Genomic DNA, 20,606 nt, shown 5'->3' with positions numbered 1-20,606 from the left:
ACATCTGCGCCGTTTTTCTATGAATTTAGTGTTAATTATGTGACTTGTCTACTCACCTTGTAAATATATGGGATATAGTGTTTTTTATATATATACCCGTTTTTAACACTTTTTGATACTGCATTTTTGATACCAACTTTTATCATTTATGACTTTGATTGCCATGATTTATTGTATTTATTGACCATTTCTATTCAGGGTTCTGAATTTTGGTGTTTATTTACATACGGCATTTCTGGTCCGGTTACAATGCGGCTTACATTGCACTGTGACACTTTTTTCGTCGCAATCACCTCTTTTGCACTTTTTCCACTTATGCACTTTACAATTGTCCTTTGCTGCTATTGAAACATTGCTAAATTTTGCACATTACAGTCAGTGGTTTACATGTTTCTTAAAACTCAGGTTTTAATTACTGAAATAGGAACACAAAAAAGTATACATACTGTTGTCATTTATTTGTGATGTTATTGTAGTATTGAGTCTAGTTGACCTTAACGACTCCATGTTATTAGAAGTAGTGACATCTTAAGAATTATCATGGATTTAACCAGTTATTCTCTATTAATTTGTACACTCAAATACCACCTCCTCACAAATTTCGGATTCAACCTGTGACTGTTTTGTAAAAATGTGCTGTTTACATATCACCGCTGCAGCAATAGTCTGTTTTCACTGTCATTACCCACGTGACATGGGAGGTTACCACCAGGGGGTGGTAACATACAGTTTGCATTACATTTAAAAAAGGCTTGTGATTGCTTTATTTTTTCACTGCAGCGTGAACAAGGCAACTTGTGCTCGAAACGCGTCGCTGAACTGGCTTTGTGAAATTAATAAACAAGAACTTTTGCTGATTTGGTGGTCCGTATTTCCTTTTGTGGATGGCGTGGAGGCTCTGACCGCGTACGCAGATCCTGAAGAGAGGGAACTTGTGCTCTCATATATATATATATATATATATATATATATATATATATATATATATATATATATATATAAACTAAATTCTTTTGAGTAATCCCCGTGAACCCGTTAACAAGGAGCAGCTGGTCTAAATCTAATAAATCACACGCTGAAAGGAATTGGGCCCCAGCTTTGTTTTTCCAGAAGAAAACGAAAGGACAGATATATATTACTTACTGGTGGTTGCTAGTAGGTAGTTATAGTTAGGACCATGTTTCCATAGGAAAAGAGTTTTTCGACTTGCCTATATCTTTGGCGCTGTTTGATAAATCTTCATGATATTTTCCTCAAAAAGTGCGTCAGTGATTCTTGTTGCGCATGGAAAGTTTTGGTGTGATCCATCAAGTGGGAGAAGGGAAAAGGGGGGGTCAAAATAAGTGTGTTTCCCATGTTAATTCCCATAGGAGCTTTGAACAATCAATCCTACAGCTTGAACCGCTGGACGGAATTACATCAAATTTAGCAGAAAGGTAGCTTTTGGTCTGCAGATTGTGCTTTTTGTTATTTGGTGTAAATCCATTCAGTAGTTGTTGAAAAATGTAAGGAAATCAAAATGTGTTTATCTGCGACCACAGCTAATTCGCGAATAATAACAAGCTTATGGAGCAAAATGCAGGGCTCTGATTGGCTGCCTACACTTCAACCCTGAAGTATTGGCAGCCATTTTGGGACTCTGCTTCAGCCAAGCTACTCACACACCTACTCACTTACCCATATAGTGAGTCACACAGCCACTTACTCACCTATACAGTTATACACATACCCACTCACTTATTCATACAGATACTAACGCATACTCACCTATACAGTCATTGACACACTCACCCATAAAGCCACTCATAAAGCCACTCTCACAATAACTCACTCACACATAGAGTCACTCATATACTCCAGCACACACCTGCCTTTCACATAAGCAGATACTCACCCATATGCCACTGAAACATGCCCCAGTCACCGACACAACCATATACACACTCACTCACCCATACAGCCCCTGACAGATGCACTCACAGCCACTGACTCACTCATCCATATAGGCAGTTACACACACCCTCTCCAACCCACACAGACACTCAGACACTTATACAGGTACTCAGAAAACCAGTCACTCACACATACAGCAACTCACATACCCACTCACACACCCATTCAGCAACTTACATACCAACTAACATACTGATACATACATTCACACAACCTGTCACTTACCCATATATTCACTGAAACACCTAATCACTCACTTATACAGTCAGTCACACAACCACTATATCATTCATACAGGCTATCATACACTCATTGATTCACCAATACACCTTGGTATATATATTTAACATTCATAAACTATTTAAAAACAGTCATAGTCACTGGATGATGCCATCAGTGATGTCATTGACCATGTCATAAGTGATGTAATATGTGAGGTCATAAGAAGTGCATTGCGGGGGCGCAAGTTATAATTAGCTCAGCTAAAACTAACTTCTGAATTTCTCTGATTTTGTACGAGTGAAATGTCAGCCTAACTATAACATCTCTGTAACCCTTGTTTTTCTTAGTGAATATATATATTTTTTTTACTGAAAAAGACAAAGGTTACAGGGACGTTATAGTGACTATGACCATATTATGAATGATGTAATATGTGAGGTAATAAGCAGTGCATTGCGGGGTCGTAAGTTATAATTACCTCAGGTAACTATAACTGTTGAATTTGACTGGTTTTCACAATTAAAAGCTGACCCAACTATAACATACCTGTAACCTTTGTTTTTTACAGTGAATTTCTATGGTTTTTTATATTTATATTTCCTAACTATAACATCCCTGTTAGATTTGGAGGTCTCCAGTTGGCAATAGTATTCACCTTTGTCCAAATAGGAACCCTTACTTCTAAGTCAGGATAAGGGGATTACACTCCTTAATAACCCCTGCTCACCCCGTTGGTAGCTTGGCACGAGCAGACAGGCTTATCTCAGAGGCAGTGTGTTAAGCAATTGTGAATATACACAGTAATACAGTGAAAACACTACAGATGGACACAACACAGGTTTTTATAAAAATAAGTATTCTTTATATAGACTTAAACACAAAACCTGGGAAAGAAGAGGGTTCCCTTGAGACAGAGCTAAGTGAAGGTTTAGAATCAAGGTGGACCCCCACAGATGGCGGAACATGTACCTAAGAAATAGGTATTTTAACAAAGGCCAGGATAGACTACTAGATGGACATTGGAACCCGTGCCATCCGAGTAGATAATTACTGAAAAAGCCAAGTGGGAGGAAGAGACCAGAAGGGACCAAATCTAAAAACAACCTGCCTTAGCTGGGACCTCAAGAACACCCCCAATGGCAATTCTGGCCTATTCTTCAAACAAACCGAAAAAATCTATCTTTTTCACTTCGTCTAATTTAACTTGGAACAGTGAAGTAAGGGGGACTTATACGAACCGCAACAGGTACAACAGGATATCCCACTGGTAGCAGATATTTAAGAAGGCTCTAGTGGTACTGCTTTCAAGAAGTTAACTCTGAAGATTATAAGAGTCCATCTTTCAATCCAGGAGCGAGTGTATACATTCCTTGGTGAGGACAGAATATTACTTGTCTTGATAAAGGTGGTAACCAATAAGAGAACCCACCGAAATGCGTCAACGCTACATACCGTACAATTCAAGTCTCCAAGACCAGATTTGATATGCCGATGTCGTAGCAGTACAACACTGGTGGTTTAACTACGGAGCAGGAATGTACAAGTTGTAACCAACAATTTTTATGTTGTACCCATTCAGTCTGTTCTCAATAGTGCGGGTCATTATTGAGTGAATTGTTTTATTGTGTTTTATGCTGTGTTTTATGCTTAGGGATCTAGATTAGTTTGCCCTATTGTGTGTTTTAATTTATTCAAAATAAATGAATTTTTAACTTTCATATGTTTTTGTTGTATGTACTTTTGACACTGTAAGGTCTAGTATTCTAAACCTTCACTTACCTCTGTCTCAAGGGAACCCTCTTCTTTCCCAGGTTTATTAAACCCAATTCCCTTGGCTGACTCAAGGGGTACCTCTCTTTCATTACTCTTAAACACAAGACCACCAACGACAAAAATCCACAATACTACACTTAAGATTACTTAAAAGATGATTCAAGTTGCTTAGTTCAAGTTGTTGGTAAATGCAACAAAGTTCTTAACAAAGTACTGGATGCGTAACGCAAAGTAAACAAAAGGCTCGCAAAAGGGGAGATGCGTAGGTTCCGTGATCCGGGAGAACGGTTGCGTCCTGCCTCAATACTTGCGCAGAGTAGGGGACTCTTCGTGAGCCTTACCGGTGCGGAGGTGATGCATAGATTTTCGGCCTGCGGGCCCGTTGCGGTGCGCAAGATGGCGCCTTGATGCGATGCAACGATCGGGTTGCGACGCGAGAAGATGGCGCCCTTGATGCGGCGATGCGATGACGCCCTGGCGGCCTTGTGACGACTCTGTACTTTGGAGCCGTGACAGGCTCTGCGACACGCTTCTCCAGTGATGCGATAGCGGCTCTCTCGATGGCATCACCATTCTCCGGTTATGCGACAGCAGGCAGCTTCGATGAACACACACTTCCAGGGAGATGTGACGAAGGCTCGCTTCTCCGGCGTTGCGATGATTTCAGCTGCGGTGGCGACACGCTTCCTCTCGATGCATCGCGCTTCCAGCTCCCAGAGGTACGCAAGTGACTGGAGTCAGAATTCACAGCAAGGAAATTCAGGAGGGAGCTGGAAGTGAAGTCTTTTGTCCCTGAGACTTCAGCAGGAGGCAAGCACAGTTCAAGCCCTTGGAGAATATTCTGTAGATGAAAGTCCTTACAAAGCTCCTTCTCCTTTCCCTTGGCAATGAAGCAACCTTCTCCTTGGCAGAAAGGTTTCTTGTCCAGAAGTGATCTAATTTTTAGGGATCAGGGTCCCAATATTTATACCCCAAAATCCTTTGTTCTCTGAAGGCAGAGAGACCTCTCCCTAGTCCAAACCAGTTCCTGAACACTTTGTTTACATGACTCTCTTCTTCCTTTCACTGTGCAGGGCAGAGACTTCAGCCACCTCACAGGAGGTGGAGCCAGCACAGGGGAGGGAAGATACAACTCTGGAGCACTCTGTTGACATGATTCCTCCTCTCCTTTCACAGTGCAGGGCAGAGACATCAGACAAGCCACAGGAGGTGGAGCCAGCATTGTAGAGGGAAGGCCCAGCCCTATTCAAGTCCCAGGTGGATAGTTAGGCAAGAAAATACCTACTTTCTAAAAGTGGTATTTTCAAACACAGAATATTAAAACCAACTTTACTAAAATATGTATTTTATTATTCTGAGTTCAGGCATACTAAATTTGAATTTCTATCATGTTCCCTGAGTCAGTTAGAATTATAAGAATGCAATAATCTAACTGCCCATTCTGGCCTATGAAACAGGTAGCCTTCAATAGTGAAAAACGAAAATGGCGGTAATTCACTATTAGAACATGCTACCCACATCAGAGCATGTCCAACCTTATACTTACAATGCACCCTGCCCATGGGCCTACCATAGGGGTGTCTAATATGAAGCAAAGGGAAGGTTTAGGGACTGGGAAGTGGGTGCACTTGGCCAAGTCAACATGGCAGTGCTAGACTGCACACAGGCCTTGCAATGGCAGGCCTGAGACACACTTTACAAGCTGCTTCTGTGGGTGGCACAACCAGTGCTGCAAGCCCACCAGCAGCATTTGATTTACAAGCCCTGGGCACACATGGTGCACTGTACTAGGGGCTGACAGATAAACCAAATAACCCAATCATGGAATAACCAATTAGTATATTAATTTAACATAGGGAGCACTTGCACTGTGGCACTGATTAGCAGTGGCACGGTGCCCAAAGCATAAATCCAGCAAAAACACATCAAAACAGAGGAGGCAATCCATCAAAAATGGAAGGGAGACGCACGCCAATTATGCCAGGTCTAACAATCCCTGTAACCTTTGGGTTTTTTATGGGAATTTCTATGGTTTTTTAATTAGTAGTCATGTTTGCAGAGTGGTCGAGAAAAGGTGCGAGGCCTGCGACCAGCTCTCAGGAATCTTGCTTTGTCAGACTTACCGGAGGTAACAGGAGGGTTTCCTGGCCCTCAAGAACCCTCAGCATCCAATAGGACTTCATATCCCAACTAGCAGTGCACCAGGTGGTGCATTTGCAAAGTTGTGAAGAAAGGGGGTGTTGTAAATAAAACAGCGATAATGTTAAGCATTCGCCGAAGACATATTGTTGTGTCTTCAGTGTAGTTTCCCGGTCTTTGACTATTTTACGGCCAGACTCCATTTTGTTTTCTGGCCTCCATCTTGTAGGCTACATCACGCCATGTGCTCGCCACAAGGCAAGTCCTACCTCACTGACCGTCACCCCTGGAGTTTGCCCAGCAACAAGCTATAAATAGTTCCAGCCTATCTAGCGCATGCTCAGTACGTGCAACATCTATTTCTGATTAGAGGGGATTGGAATGTGCATTCGGGGGGCTTCATGAACCGTTAACTCCACCCATGTATTTATTGTGTTCAAGAAATATCCTTATATGGTTGTAAATCATACTCTTGAGCTGTAACCGCCCACTTATGAGCCCCTTCTTTGTGTATAAAAGGGGACCGCGTGTCCATGTTCTTTGTGCTACCTTGTACAATACTGAAGGGTGTTGTGTGGGTTGTAGTACCACCTTTAAAGGTTTATTAAACTTTGTCTTTGTATTTCCAGTTTCCGTGCCAATTTCTTATATAGTCTGAGGACTACTTGCGTACAGAAGAGCGAACCTTTCGCATTTGCGGGCCTGGCTGAGGCCTGAACTCATCAATTGGCGCCCGTCACGTGGGGCTCATCGGCGACTCGGATGCTCGAAGGACTGGTCGTGACGAAGGATTGGAACCTTGCCGGGGACGTGATCACTGCCAGCGGCGCTTTTAGTCCTGGCATCCCGAGGTATTCTTCCTTCCCTTCCGATCTGACCGTCTGGGTGGCGCCGGTCCTCGACTGAGATCTCTTCTGTCTGTTTGCCGTGTAGTGGCCGTTTGGGCGAATTCAGAACTTGGCATTTGGAATCTGGACGCTCTTGATTGGTAAGAATCGTTGTGCGTTACTTGCCCCGAGCCTTTGATAGTCTTGATTGGCAAGGCAGTTTTAGGATACGCTTGCCCCGACTAACTTGTTTGAATTTGAAATTGACTAGTCATTTGTGAATGTGTCTATGATTGTGATATATGAGTTGCAACCCATATAGGCGGGCAATGTGGGGAAATTTCTCCTGACCTATGCATTTGAACGGCGCAACGTCTTAAGTGCCATTTTATTTGTAATATTGCATATTCTGCATTATTTTGAGACATGCCCATTTTTAGCGCACTTCGTAAGTGGTGCTGCTGTTTTGGAAATGACCGGTTGGTACTCGAAGAATCACAGCCGGCTCTCCCGGAGGGAACGCCAAATAGAGATATGTATGTGAAGTTTGGTCTTTCCCCTATAATGTGCAGCACGTTGTGGAGGAAATATACCAAGAAGGATCCTGAGTTGCGATGGCCTATGTATGGATCGTTTGATTTGAGGAAAATTGAGTATGTGGAACAGTGTATGTGTAAGCGGAGAGTGCGCCAAGATATGTTTGAATGCATACGTATGTGGGTGAAAGAAGTACGAGAGCGTGAGAAGCGTGAGCAAGCACTGATTGAGAAAGACCAAAGAAAGAGTGAGCGTGAGAAAGCGCATGAGTTGAAAAAGCGTGAAGCTAAGGAGTTAGAAAAAAAGCAGGAGAAAGAACGGCGGTTGCAAATATCTGGCCAATATCCTGTTCACTGGCCACTCTATCCTGTCCTTAATAAATCGGATGATGATTTTTCGTTATTAGATTGTCACCCCCGCCCTACGCTGGCCCATCCGCCCCGAATGGAGGAGATTCAGATTCCAGCCCGTCCGATCAGAAGAGGGATACGCGGTCTATGTTATCGGCCGATCGTATGGCTGATCTTCGTAAGATTGCTTATCGGGTCACCAAAGATACTGTGTCTTTAACTGATGTGTTAACTGAGACATGGGAGGATAGAGAAAGACTGTATTTTGTTAGTTTTCTTTCCGATGAAGTAGTGACCGCCTTTCGGAAATACTCCGATGTTCTTGAACCAGAGGATGTGGTAGCTGATGCTAAAGAATTACGTAAAGGTCTTTTTCTTTCTTCCCAGGTGCCCGATGCAGTTCGATGACTTTTTGCGTTACGGGATGAAATGTTTCGACTCCGGGAAGAGATACGGAAATCGAAGGCCGGCGACGAGTTTTCGGGCCTGTCTGGCGCCGGGAAGCAGTCACCCATCTTTCATTCAGATAAGATCGACACTGTGCATGCTAAACCGATGCGGGAGGCAGCGCCATTGTACGTTCCCCCTAAGGGAGCAGGTACCAGTTCAGATAAGGGGTCACCTGATGCTAAAGGGTATTTTATTTATAATTGGGTATATACTCCTTGGAATAGAGCAGATGTCATGGCATTAAAAGCAGCATTACCCGATCCCCGAAAGAATCCCGCAGCGTTTTATGAGGAAGTTGAGGGGGCTTTGAATTCTTGTACTATGACTTTGGCTGATATTGATTTGTTTTTCTGGCTTATTCTGCCACCAGACATGTGGAGGACAATCCGAAAGGTTGACGATCTCACGATTTTTAAAGCTAGATGGGGGGATCTTGAGGATGAGGACAGGGAGAGGAAACCTGCACAGAAACCGCCCCAATCGATTTTAGATCTTCCCGTTGCCATAGTCACTAAATTAAAAACGCTTATCCCCACTAAAAAGATTGATTGGACTATGTTAGAGTCCTGTAAACAGAAAACAGATGAATCCGTGTCGGATTTCTTTACACGGTTTGAAGAAACGTTTCAAGATTTTAGCGGTCAGTCGCTTACAGACGACACAGGTCGACATCTCTTTGTCGATAAATATGTTTCAAACTTATTACCAAGTATAGCAGCTCGATTAAAAGCGAGTGAAAGTTCTTGGACCACCTCGCGCCAGCATCCCTCCTGACGATGGCTCAGTATTACGAGCGTCAGCAATTAGAAGCAAAAGGGAGTGAGGAAAAGAAAACTAAGGATTTGAAAACGAAGGTTATGTTAGCGCAAGTATATGGGCAACAGCGTAGAGGAAATGACCGGGGTGGTAGGAACTTTTCTACTCATTCGCAGGGTCGTACTGATGTGGCCCGGGATCAATGTGCGTATTGTAAAATGAAGGAACATTGGGCATGTGATTGCCCGGTGCTACGCACTCATCGCCAAGAGCGGGGCAAGGGTCTGTAAGGGGTAGAGGAAACTTTTCAGGTCCTCGATACAACACGAATGACCGAGCTAGATTTGATTCCAATGTGCGATCCCGTGATGGGTCCAACGTTTTTGATCGACGAAATCAGTATCAAATGTCTGAATATGCACCTCCTGAACAGCATGATTCCCAGTATGCATAGGATTGCGTAGGATGGGGTAAGGAACCAGTTGAAGTGCCAGTAGATCAGAGGGGTCCTTATCTTACAGCACATGTTTTGGGCTCTACTGATAAGTTCCTGGTTGATACAGGAGCTACTCGTAGCGCTTTGTCCAGAAAATTTGTTCCGAGGGCTCCCCTGTCTGGCTCATCGATTACGTCAATAGGGTTCGATGGAACTCCTTCTGTTAGCCCACTGTCACAACCTCTTGCACTTTATGTTGATCAGTTTGCTGCACCATGTCCATTTCTACTCTCCCCGAACATTCCTGACAACATCGTTGGCCTGGATATGCTCAAGTATTTCCGAGCCACGATACGGTGCTCCCCTGAAGGAGTGCGTGTTATTTTGAATGACAATTATCCATCCATGGAGAGGGTGTATTTGATTACGGTAGAAGCTGCATTTGCCTCTCTGCCTGAATCCTTGTAGGCTACGTCCGATACCGACGTAGGACAAATGATCATCCCTCCGGTACACATTAGTGTAAAGGAGGGAGCTGTGTTGCCGCGCCTGCCTCAGTATCGGATTTCACAGGAGGGGGAGGAGGCGCTTATACAAATAGTGCAGGATCTGATTAAAGCCGGAGTGGTTGAAGAAGTCCCTTACAATGTGTGTAACAGTCCTATCCTACCGATTTTGAAAAAAGACACTGACACCAGGGTTTATCGATTTATTATCGATCTAAGGGAGGTTAATAAGATTGTGATACCTCAATATCCTGTGGTATCAGATATTACGACACTTCTCACTTTGGTCCCACCAACTGCAACAACGTTTTCTGTTATTGACTTGAAGAATGCTTTCTTTTCGATCCCTATTCATCCTGACAGCCGATATCTTTTCGGCTTCACTTTGAATAACAGATTGTATAGATTTTGTAGAGTTCCCCAAGGCTATACTGAAAGTCCCAGTATCTATAGCCAGGCATTGAAACGACAACTAGATTCCTTTGTTTTATCTGACGGCGTGGCGCTTATACAATATGTCGATGACATCTTGTTGGCCGCCGACATCCCAGAGCAATGTGAAACATGCACTCTGTCCTTACTTACATTTTTGGCATCCCACAATCACAAAGTATCGAAAAAGAAACTGCAATTTTGTAGACCAAAGGTAACCTACTTAGGTCACCTTTTGTCTAAGGAGGGGCGTGCGATCACGCCAGATCGTATTCAAGCCATTTTAGACACACCAGTACCCTCCACGCAGAAAGAAGTTCGAGCCTTTTTGGGTCTTACCTCCTTTTGTAGACAATGGATATTAGGATTTTCACACATAGTTAAACTACTGTTAGCCCTCTTGACAAAAGATACCCCAGTTCCCCTTCCATGGACAGATGAATGTGAGAATGCTTTTCACCAATTACGTCAAGCCCTTTGTTCAGCACCAGTGTTAGGCACTCCTGATTACACAAAGCCCTTTACACTGTATGTGCATGAGAGAGATGGATGCGCGTTGTCAGTGTTAGTGCAGATGCACGGCGATAAGCAGCGCCCTTGTGCATATTTCTCGGCAGTACTTGATCCTGTTGCCCGAGCATTGCCTGGATGTTTTCGTTCAGTTGCGGCGACAGCTGTGTCAATACGCCAGAGTGAAGGGATTGTCTTATCTCACAAGCTGTTAGTGTTGGTCCCCCATGCTGTTGATGCCCTTTTGAATCAGACAAAGACGCAGCATCTGACTAGTGCTCGTCTCACAGGATATGAGTTGACATTACTGGCTCCCCACATAACTTTGAAACGATGCGCAACACTATACCCAGCCACATTGTTGCCCTTCCCAACGACCCGGCCTGAGGCACAAGAGACGCATGACTGCGTCTTTGTGACCGAGGAACAGACAAAGGGTCGCATTGATTTACACCCTTTGCAGATGTGGATGGAGAGCTGTGGGTGGATGGGTCTTGTTTAAAGTTACCAGATGGAACTACCTCTGCGGCCTATGCAATTACCACATTACACACGATAGTGGAGACAGCACGCATACCACAGAAATCAGCTCAGGCAGCTGAACTGATAGCATTGATACGTGCTTGTGAGCTTAGCACAGGATTATGTGTGAATGTTTATACCGATAGCCGCTATGCTTTCGGAGTAGCGCATGATTTTGGCCTGCTCTGGAAGGAAATGGGCTTTTTGACATCACACAGAACTCAGATTATGTATGGAGAATTAGTACACCAGCTTCTGACTGCGCTGACACTCCCTAGAAGAATAGCCATAGTAAAATGTAGTGCGCACAAGAAAGTGATAGACAAAGTGGGACAAGGAAATGCCTTTGTAGATCGAGTGGCACGAGAAACTGCGATGCAGCCTGGTTCCACTTCTATGTATGCTGTCAAGTCACAAGCTGAACGGTGGCATGATGCAAGGGAGAAGGTGCTAGAAATGCAAAAGACTGCTACTGATAAGGAACAAGAGCAATGGTCCAAAGATGGAGAATTGGACGATGAAGGTTGTTGGAGGAATAAGCAGATGGATAGGTGGAAGTTGCCTACAGCCTTCGTACAACCTATGGTTCAGATGGCACATGGGCTAGCACATGTTGGAGCTTCAGCGATTGTGAAATTGCTTACACAAGTCTGGGAGCATCCAGAGATTGCTAGCACGGCTAAAAGAGTAGTACAGACTTGCATGATTTGCCTAAAATACAATCCAGGAAAAGGGACACGAACTCCGGCAGGAGGATTTGTAACACCCACTGCACCTTTTGAAGTATTGCAAATGGATTACATTCAGCTGGAACGCTGTAATAATCTGAAGTACGTCCTGGTTGTGGTTTGTGCATTCAGTAAATGGATTGAGGCATACCCTACTAAGGACAATACTGCAATGACTACTGCTAAGGTGCTTTTGAAGGAATTCTTTCCTCGATTCGGTGTTTGCAGATTATTGTGGAGTGATAACGGGCCCCATTTTGTGGCGGACGTTATTAAGTATGTCCTGAAGGGATTGGGCATTGTGCAAAAGTTCCACGCAGTATTCCACCCGCAATCAGCAGGATTGGTGGAGAAGTATAATGGAACTTTGAAATTAAAAATTGCAAAAATACAGGCGTCTACTTCTTTGGCGTTGTTGTCTATCAGATCGGTACCACACTCTCGGACAGGCTTGACACCTTATGAAATTGTCTTCGGGCGCCCCATGAACATACGGGGGGTGCCCAAACCGAGTTCAGTGTATGATGTACCTTGTGTTTTAATGAATGACTATTTGGCACAATTAACTGATAGTTTGGTTTCTATTCACCAACAGGTTCGAGAAGCACTCCCTGATCGGCCCACAGGAGAAGGTCATAACCTCCTGCCTGGTGATTTTGTTCTTGTGAAGTCCTTTGAGAGGTCGAATAGTCTGGAGCCGAGATGGTGTGGCCCTGAACAAGTTCTTTTAGCCACAAGAACAGCAGTGCGAGTGACGAATCGAAAGAATTGGATTCATTCAATTCATTGCCGGAAGGTGCAACCTGACCTGGTGGAGCCTGCTGTACTGACAGAACATCGAGACATCCTGACTACAGAGAAAGGCCGTGCTGTGGGACCTGACGATTCTGAGGAGTTCTTCCCGGACCAAACTACGCCTGCATCAAAGAGATACAACCTGCGGCCAAGAAAAGAATCTGCGATTGTGTGAGAAGTTGTCGGAACGGTCCCTAGGTTTGTGAAACGGAGAGCCGATGAGGCAAGGGGGGGGGGATCAAATGAATGTATATGGCCTGGTGCTACCAGTCACCAGGACTCCAGTATGCACTACTACAATACAAATTCTCCTTTAGTACATTCTATTTATTTTTTCAAAAAATGAGAAATACATCACATTTCATTTTTCTTTCTTACATAATAGCTTGTAATATCAGCATTTATCTCATCATAGTAACATTACAAATACAAACAGATTTACTTTTCCATACAAAAATAATTGATCAAAACCCAATGCATTTCGGGGCTGAGGCCCCTTCGTCGGGGGTCTGCATTAAAGAAAAGAAAAAGAAACAAGGAAATCTTATTACTCCTGATGCAAAGTGAAGGTATTTTTACTTGTATTAAGTTTGTACGATCAGAGACTTCTTACCACAAATGTGGGAAGATAGTGAAATCCAATATTAAGTCGTCATACCCGAGAGGCTTTGTTTTCTCTAAAGAAAAAATGTTGCACAATTTAGAATGCGGGAATCTATTTAATTTAGAGCGACACTATATATGTCATTTCTATGAGTGGGTTTACCTGAATGTTTTTTCGTTATGAATTATCTGTGAAAAAAAGTAAATGCGGTAATTCAAAATGAATGAATTAACAGAAAAAAGGTATGCTCTACACACATACATGCTCATATTAAGAGCTCACCTGTATTATGTCTTGGTCACGCGAACTCGAGACAGCCTAAATGGAATAAGAATTGCAATTGCCCATCAGTATACTATGCCGTGTCATAAAGACCGTGGGTTGCTGACAGTTCAATCAAGGGGGATTTACCTGCGAGCCTTGACACTTTTGCTGCTGTCTCACCAGAGTCTCGAAAAGAGATACACTGCAAATATAAAAGTAAGCGTCCGTTGAGGAGCCTGACTTCCAAGTGAGGGAAGTTTTTGACATACGAAAACGTGTAATCGTATTCGAGCTTACCGTTAACAAAAAATGCTGCCGCTCGAAGTGGCGTCTTGCTCCTAGTTTGTCGACTGAAAACTGGGTAACTGACATGAGTCCCTTCTCTAATATTTCTACTTAGTCGCCCAACGTATAAAAATAAACGAAGGACTCGAGAGTAATCTCCATTAGATAGTCTGGAAGAGTATTTCATGTCGCTTTTTCGAATTTTCTAAAATCCATTGGGAAGAGCGTTTAAAATGTAACCGCGTTGGAACAGCATTTAAGTGACCGAGTCTAGAAAACAAAATTTTAACTGCGACCAAGAGGGGGCCTAAAATTTTTTACTTAACCATGACAAGAACATTTTAATGCAATTATAGACGTGAAGTTGGCCGCCATTTTTGAATGGTGAAAAAGGTTTGTCTTATCCATTATAAATCAGGTGCTTAAGGGGGTTATTGTTCGCATTTATCACTATGTCAAAAGCCTTTTGGGGAGGGAAACAATATTAAATGAATAAGAAAATTTGAGGAAAAGGATAAAAAGAACAAGTGCGAGTGACGAATCGAAAGAATTGGATTCATTCAATTCATTGCCGGAAGGTGCAACCTGACCTGGTGGAGCCTGCTGTACTGACAGACCATCGAGACATCCTGACTACAGAGAAAGGCCGTGCTGTGGGACCTGACGATTCTGAGGAGTTCTTCCCAGACCAAACAACGCCTGCATCAAAGAGATACAACCTGCGACCAAGAAAAGAATCTGCGATTGTGTGAGAAGTTGTCGGAACGGTCCCTAGGTTTGTGAAACGGAGAGCCAATGAGGCAAGGAGGGGGATCAACCATGCATTAGAGTAGTGACACCCGTCTTGGCCCGATGGTGAAGAAAACAACGGCTGCCTAGGGGTAAGAGTTCCGACAACACTTTAGAAACAGGAAGATACTGTGACTTTTGTTTGAAATGGATAAGAAGAAAGTTTTTGGTTCTGTAGGGTTCATTTTTGTTATAGCAGTCATTGCTACAGTCATGTGGTTTGTTGAGGAGAAAGCTCCTGTCCGTGAACTGTATGTTGTCTCTACTCCAGTTCCTGATGAGCATTTCTTTTATACACTCCCTTACCAAGAATTGAAGCATCGACAGTCTTATCTGAATAACAATTTTATACAGATGTTGCATCATACCCACGTTGCTACAAATGCCACAGACTGTTGGATATGTGGGATGATGCCAGCGCACCAAAAGAAAAGGGGAACACCGTTCATACCACTTCCCTTTTCACACAATGGCTCTTGTAGAGCATGGTACACTCTGCTTTTTGCTACAAGAAATCTACTGTAGGGCGATTGATCTTCAAACTGAACAAAGAATGCCATCAAGATAAAGACGGCTATCCACAAGCCAACGGAACTATATGGGAGTGGGAAGAATATAAACCGGACAATGCATCAACTCCGTATATCTTCACGAACACCAGAGACACTGTTGGACAGGAAAAATTTGTAATCTCTGTGGCTCAAGCACAAGCTGACTTATGTGTACAAAGCGTAGGCCATATTCCTGTAGGTGTTAGTGATTGCATTGTCGTGCTGAATATCGACGGTTTGAATAACAGTAATTTTCTTGCTTCACATAACACTTATTTTGTATGTGGGAATAAGGGTTATTATCGATTACCTGCCGGATGGTCTGGAGTATGTTATGTGTCATTCCTATTGCCACCTGTATTCCTAGCACCAGCATCTTATCATAAGGATTTAAAATTGTTGAACAATGTAACTGTAAATAGATTTAAGCGAACTTTATCTGTAGATGAGGTAGATCAAACAGACACTAGTCTGCAACAGTATATAGATTTCAATTTAGGATTGTTCTTCTTTGTGAGACCAGCTCTGAACAGCAGAAAGATACAACGATTAACGCGAGTAGTGGAGGCTGTTACAAATCAAACTGCAGCGGCTCTGGGAAATATTACTGAAGAGCTACAGATTACCAGGGTTGTTGCATTACAGAATAGAATGGTCCTTGACGTCATGTTAGCAGATAGAGGTGGAGCTTGTAGAATTATCGGAAGTAGTTGTTGCGTTTTTATACCTGATCACACTCCTTCTGTATACAAAGCTATCAATAAGTTGCATAAAATTGCAGCAGATATACATCAAGAAAATGGGTCTTGGACGTTCTCTGGGTGGTTTTGGACACTGATCTCCACATGGGGTTGGAAGGTTCTTACTGGACTATGTATAATTGTTGCCGTACTGTTCACCTGTTGTGTGTGTATTCAATGTAGCCCTATGATATGTTCGTTATGCATTTCATTTTGTGTGCCCAATAAACAAACTGTTGTGGATGCTGCCCATAAGAAAACTATAACTAGAGAGATAGCGGACATGATGAGCATCGATATAAACAATGAGTATCTAGATTATCCAAAGAAACCGAATGTCTTCAGCAAATGCTGAAAGGGTCGTCTGTTGTAAATAAAACAGCGATAATGTTAAGCATTCGCCAAAGACATATTGTTGTGTCTTCAGTGTAGTTTCCCCGTCTTTGACTATTTTACGGCCAGACTCCATTTTGTTTTCTGGCCTCCATCTTGTAGGCTACATCACGCCATGTGCTCGCCACGAGGCAAGTCCTACCTCACTGACCGTCACCCCTGGAGTTTGCCCAGCAACAAGCTATAAATAGTTCCAGCCTATCTAGCGCATGCTCAGTACGTGCAACATCTGTTTCTGATTAGAGGGGATTGGAATGTGCATTCGGGGGGCTTCATGAACCGTTAACTCCACCCATGTATTGATTGTGTTCAAAAAATATCCTTATATGGTTGTAAATCATACTCTTGAGCTGTAACCGCCCACTTATGAGCCCCTTCTTTGTGTATAAAAGGGGACCGCGTGTCCATGTTCTTTGTGCTACCTTGTACAATACTGAAGGGTGTTGTGTGGGTTGTAGTACCACTTTTAAAGGTTTATTAAACTTTGTCTTTGTATTTCCAGTTTCTGTGTCAATTTCTTATATAGTTTGAGGACTACTTGCGTACAGAAGAGCGAACCTTTCACATTTGCGGGCCTGGCTGAGGCCTGAACTCATCAGGGGTGTAGCCTCCAAAGTCCTCTCAGAAATCACACTCTGTGGTACTTACTGGAGGTAACAGGAGGGTTTCTTAGCCCTCAAGGACCCTCAACAGCCAAGGGGTCTTCATCCCCCAACCAGCAGTGTGTCAGGAGGTGCGTTTGCAGAGTGGTGCAGAAAGGGGGCACGGCCTGCGAATACCTCTCAGCAATCCCGCTGTGTGGGACTTACTGGAGGTAAAAGGAGGGCATGATTACCCCCAAGGGCACTCTGGAGCAGTGAGTAGCAACAGTTACTAAGGCAGCTAACTTCTATGTCAACTACCCAATGCATACAGTCTTTAATTGGCCTCTTACATTCAGTAGTAATGGCTGTAAAAAAGGTGCACCTACAGTTTGTTGAGTCATCTCAATCCAATGCACTCTGCCCAAGTATCTTTCAAGCACTTCCTTAATTCTAAGTAATCTGCAGGCACTTCACCACTATTATGCTTACAGTATGAGATCTTAGACAATTAGTTTTCACCAGACACACACCCGCAACTACATTTACTGTAGTATCCTTTGCAGCGTTCAAAGTTTTATCATTATCAGGAACAATCCTCAACCGCAACAACTTTTCCATCAATCGATAAATTACTTCCCTTGGCACTACTAATCAGCTAAGGTGACTTATTTGATACCCTATCTTCTCCTCTGTCATTTTCAAAGCACAGACTAGGGGTTTGTGCTTTTATTAATGGGCAGCCTCATACCATTGTAGGAAGTGCAGCCACTGCTCTGCATTGGTCTTGTTTTTAGGATTCTTCGGTTTCTTTTGTTAATCCCTTAATCCTTCTTCATTGAATGTACCATGTTCAGAAAAAGGACCCATCTTCATTAGTGAGACCGACCTACTATATCAAACGGATTAATAGAAAACCAACATTGAAATTAGCTCACATAACCTATCAGGGCACTTTAAGGCATTCGTGTGCGGACAACTTTCACACTATTCATGTGTATTAATACCCACCTCCTGTAATACCACAGTTGTATCCGTTGTTTCTTATAGAGGGGTCATCAGCTAATTCAAGAATTGTCCTTAGTCTCTATCTTTTCTTGATTTAGTTTTATATTTTATTGCCTTACATTTTTCACTGTTTCTTCCTGTATACCTGCCCTTGTAGGTTTCATTTTGCAAAATGTCAGCAGTTTGAGCTTCCTGATAACTTGAGCACGTCTATAGTTGTATGGACATAAGAATCTACTGTTAGGACAATCATTTGTCATGACCCAACTCAAATATTTCCTCAGTACTTAATACATGGTTCAGGACTCGTCTATATATGTTGAGCGATTTTGAGTCTCTTTAAATGGCTTGCTTCACTTATGTTTGATAGATCTGAGTCAGAGGTTAATTCGGAATTCGTGTCTAGACCCAGCTCTGTGATTCCTACTATCAAAAGAAAGAAAGTTATTTACCTTTGTTATTCTTTTTTAATTGTATCATTTTGTTTGTTGCAAAAGTTAGGATTCTTCCAGATTTTCAATCATGTTCGTCTCCTTCAAATTGTTATTTTTTTCATTTTTATTTCTTCATATCTGTCTAATTGCTTTGTCATATCATCCTTGAACGTTTCAATCATACTTTGCTGTCAAATTCAGTCAATTCTAATTTTATTGATTCAACCTCTTTCAATATAATAGTGTGATCCAACCATGTATACCTAGCCAAGATCTCCATCATGCTTTTTTTTTTCTTTACTTTTTGAACAGGGAGCTGAATTGGCTGCTCAGTCCGCCAACGATCAGGGTGTTTTTCCCCACTGACGAGAATCCTATACAATCTGAGTCATCTAGGAACGGGATCCACTTCAAAAATCATTTCTTGTGCTGTGGCTACCCACCGCTTATTAGCTCTTCTATTGAAAGTGTTTCCAATTGTTTCATTGGATGCATAATTTTTTAAGCCATTTCGTTTTATCTTTGTTACAGTTACTTTTGTAGGATTCAAATGACCCGTTTCTACAAACAGCGAGTTCCATCAATGCCATACTGCAAGTCCCAGCATTTCTGTTGTTTTGGCGGCTTCGCAGCAAAAGGGCGATGCCTGCCCCAGAAAGATTGTGAAATCTTTTTCAGTGATAGCTGGCTGGGTTTGTGCACAGCAGAGGAAATGAGTACCCCCAACGTAAATTCCCAAGTGACATTCCTCAGAGAGAAATAACACCAGGAACTCGAATGCATGTCATTTGTTTGTAAAGGGAGCAGCAACATGCGAGTCAGCCATAACTCCCTGTTCAGTGTGTCTCGAACATTCCTTAAACTATATGCCAACTGTGCAAAGCAAAGGACTAAAGTGACAGTGGACACAGATAGAGGACAACGTTTTCATGGTTACCCTTTTATCCACCCTTTAGCCCTTTTCATACCTGTCTTCCTTCCCCTATCTTTTCCTGCACCGTCCCCCAATTCAAAGTGTAACGTTGACTGTATATTTGTTAAGTGATGCAACAAATTATGTGATTTACTGGTTCAGAACAGTGAAATTACTTTCAACTAGATTTATCGTGAACCACTTTGCATGTGTCACAGAGTAAACTCCGACAAGCCAAACATTGTTCGACATTTATTATAAAAAAAAAAGAAAACTGCTGCGATGTCTTCTGTTTCTTGGATGGTTCCATAAAGTTAAAGTATGTCTGAGCTGAAACATATTTGCTCTTCTATGAATGCGCCCACTTTTATTGCGAAAACTAACGTATGTATGTTTCTTTACAGACAGTTACAGTCCAGATGAACCAAGCAACAGGTAACATAGGAGCAAAGAATTAAAAAAAATACATTGTTATTTTATAGAAGTACTGACAAAAATCTAAATGTAATACTGTATCTTGTATGCAGACACGTTGATGCACTGTACAGTTCTGCGGGGTGGTCTAATCTAAATAAAACTTAAAAGTTGAAATTGTGCATGGCAGTTTATCCAGTTGCCTCGTGGCCGGGGCTATTACACTGCTCGGAAATTATGAACGGGGACCAACCACTCGCTCCCTGAGGGTCGCTTCTGAGGGCCAACTTCTCCCCTTTGACCCACTTGCTGAGGAGAGTGGGCTCCCCTGGGGCAATTCCTCTTCCATCGACAGCTCATACACGCTTGCTGGCACCTCTGGGACCTATCTGGAGGCGAGCCTGTATCACACCCAGTGCTTCACGCTGTGTTAACTATGGGCCTCAGCCGTTACCTTATAACTTGGGTGTATAAGGCCAATACGAAAATTGTTGTACGTCCCACTCGCCCCGCTACGCCAAAAATAGGAGGAGGAATACGGAAGGCCGCTCCTTGATAAGGAATGGGAACGAGCTCTAGATTTTCCAAAAATGGTTTCCCGCATCTCCCGCTTCAAAAATATGCAGTGTTTCATACTACACAGGGCCTATCTGATGCCGGCACAGCTCCACCGGCAGTTCCTGAAGTCACAATG

At 42.9% G+C, this 20,606-nt stretch overlaps 1 protein-coding gene across 1 annotated transcript in view; it reads left to right on the top strand.

The window, feature by feature from the left end:
- The window catches only part of SPMAP2L (sperm microtubule associated protein 2 like), an 839,782-nt gene that overhangs the window by 432,020 nt on the left and 387,156 nt on the right, over positions 1-20,606 (top strand). The window contains exon 5 of the mRNA XM_086963162.1: positions 19,903-19,933. Within this exon, the coding sequence (XP_086819288.1) occupies positions 19,903-19,933 (31 nt within the window). The remainder of the gene's footprint in view (positions 1-19,902; positions 19,934-20,606) is intronic.

This window comes from Lissotriton vulgaris, chromosome 3_1, assembly GCF_964263255.1.
Source record: "Lissotriton vulgaris chromosome 3_1, aLisVul1.2, whole genome shotgun sequence".
NCBI classification, from domain to species: domain Eukaryota; kingdom Metazoa; phylum Chordata; class Amphibia; order Caudata; family Salamandridae; genus Lissotriton; species Lissotriton vulgaris.
The sequence above is the reverse complement of the archived record's forward strand: the minus strand, read 5'-3'. Positions and strand labels throughout refer to the sequence as shown.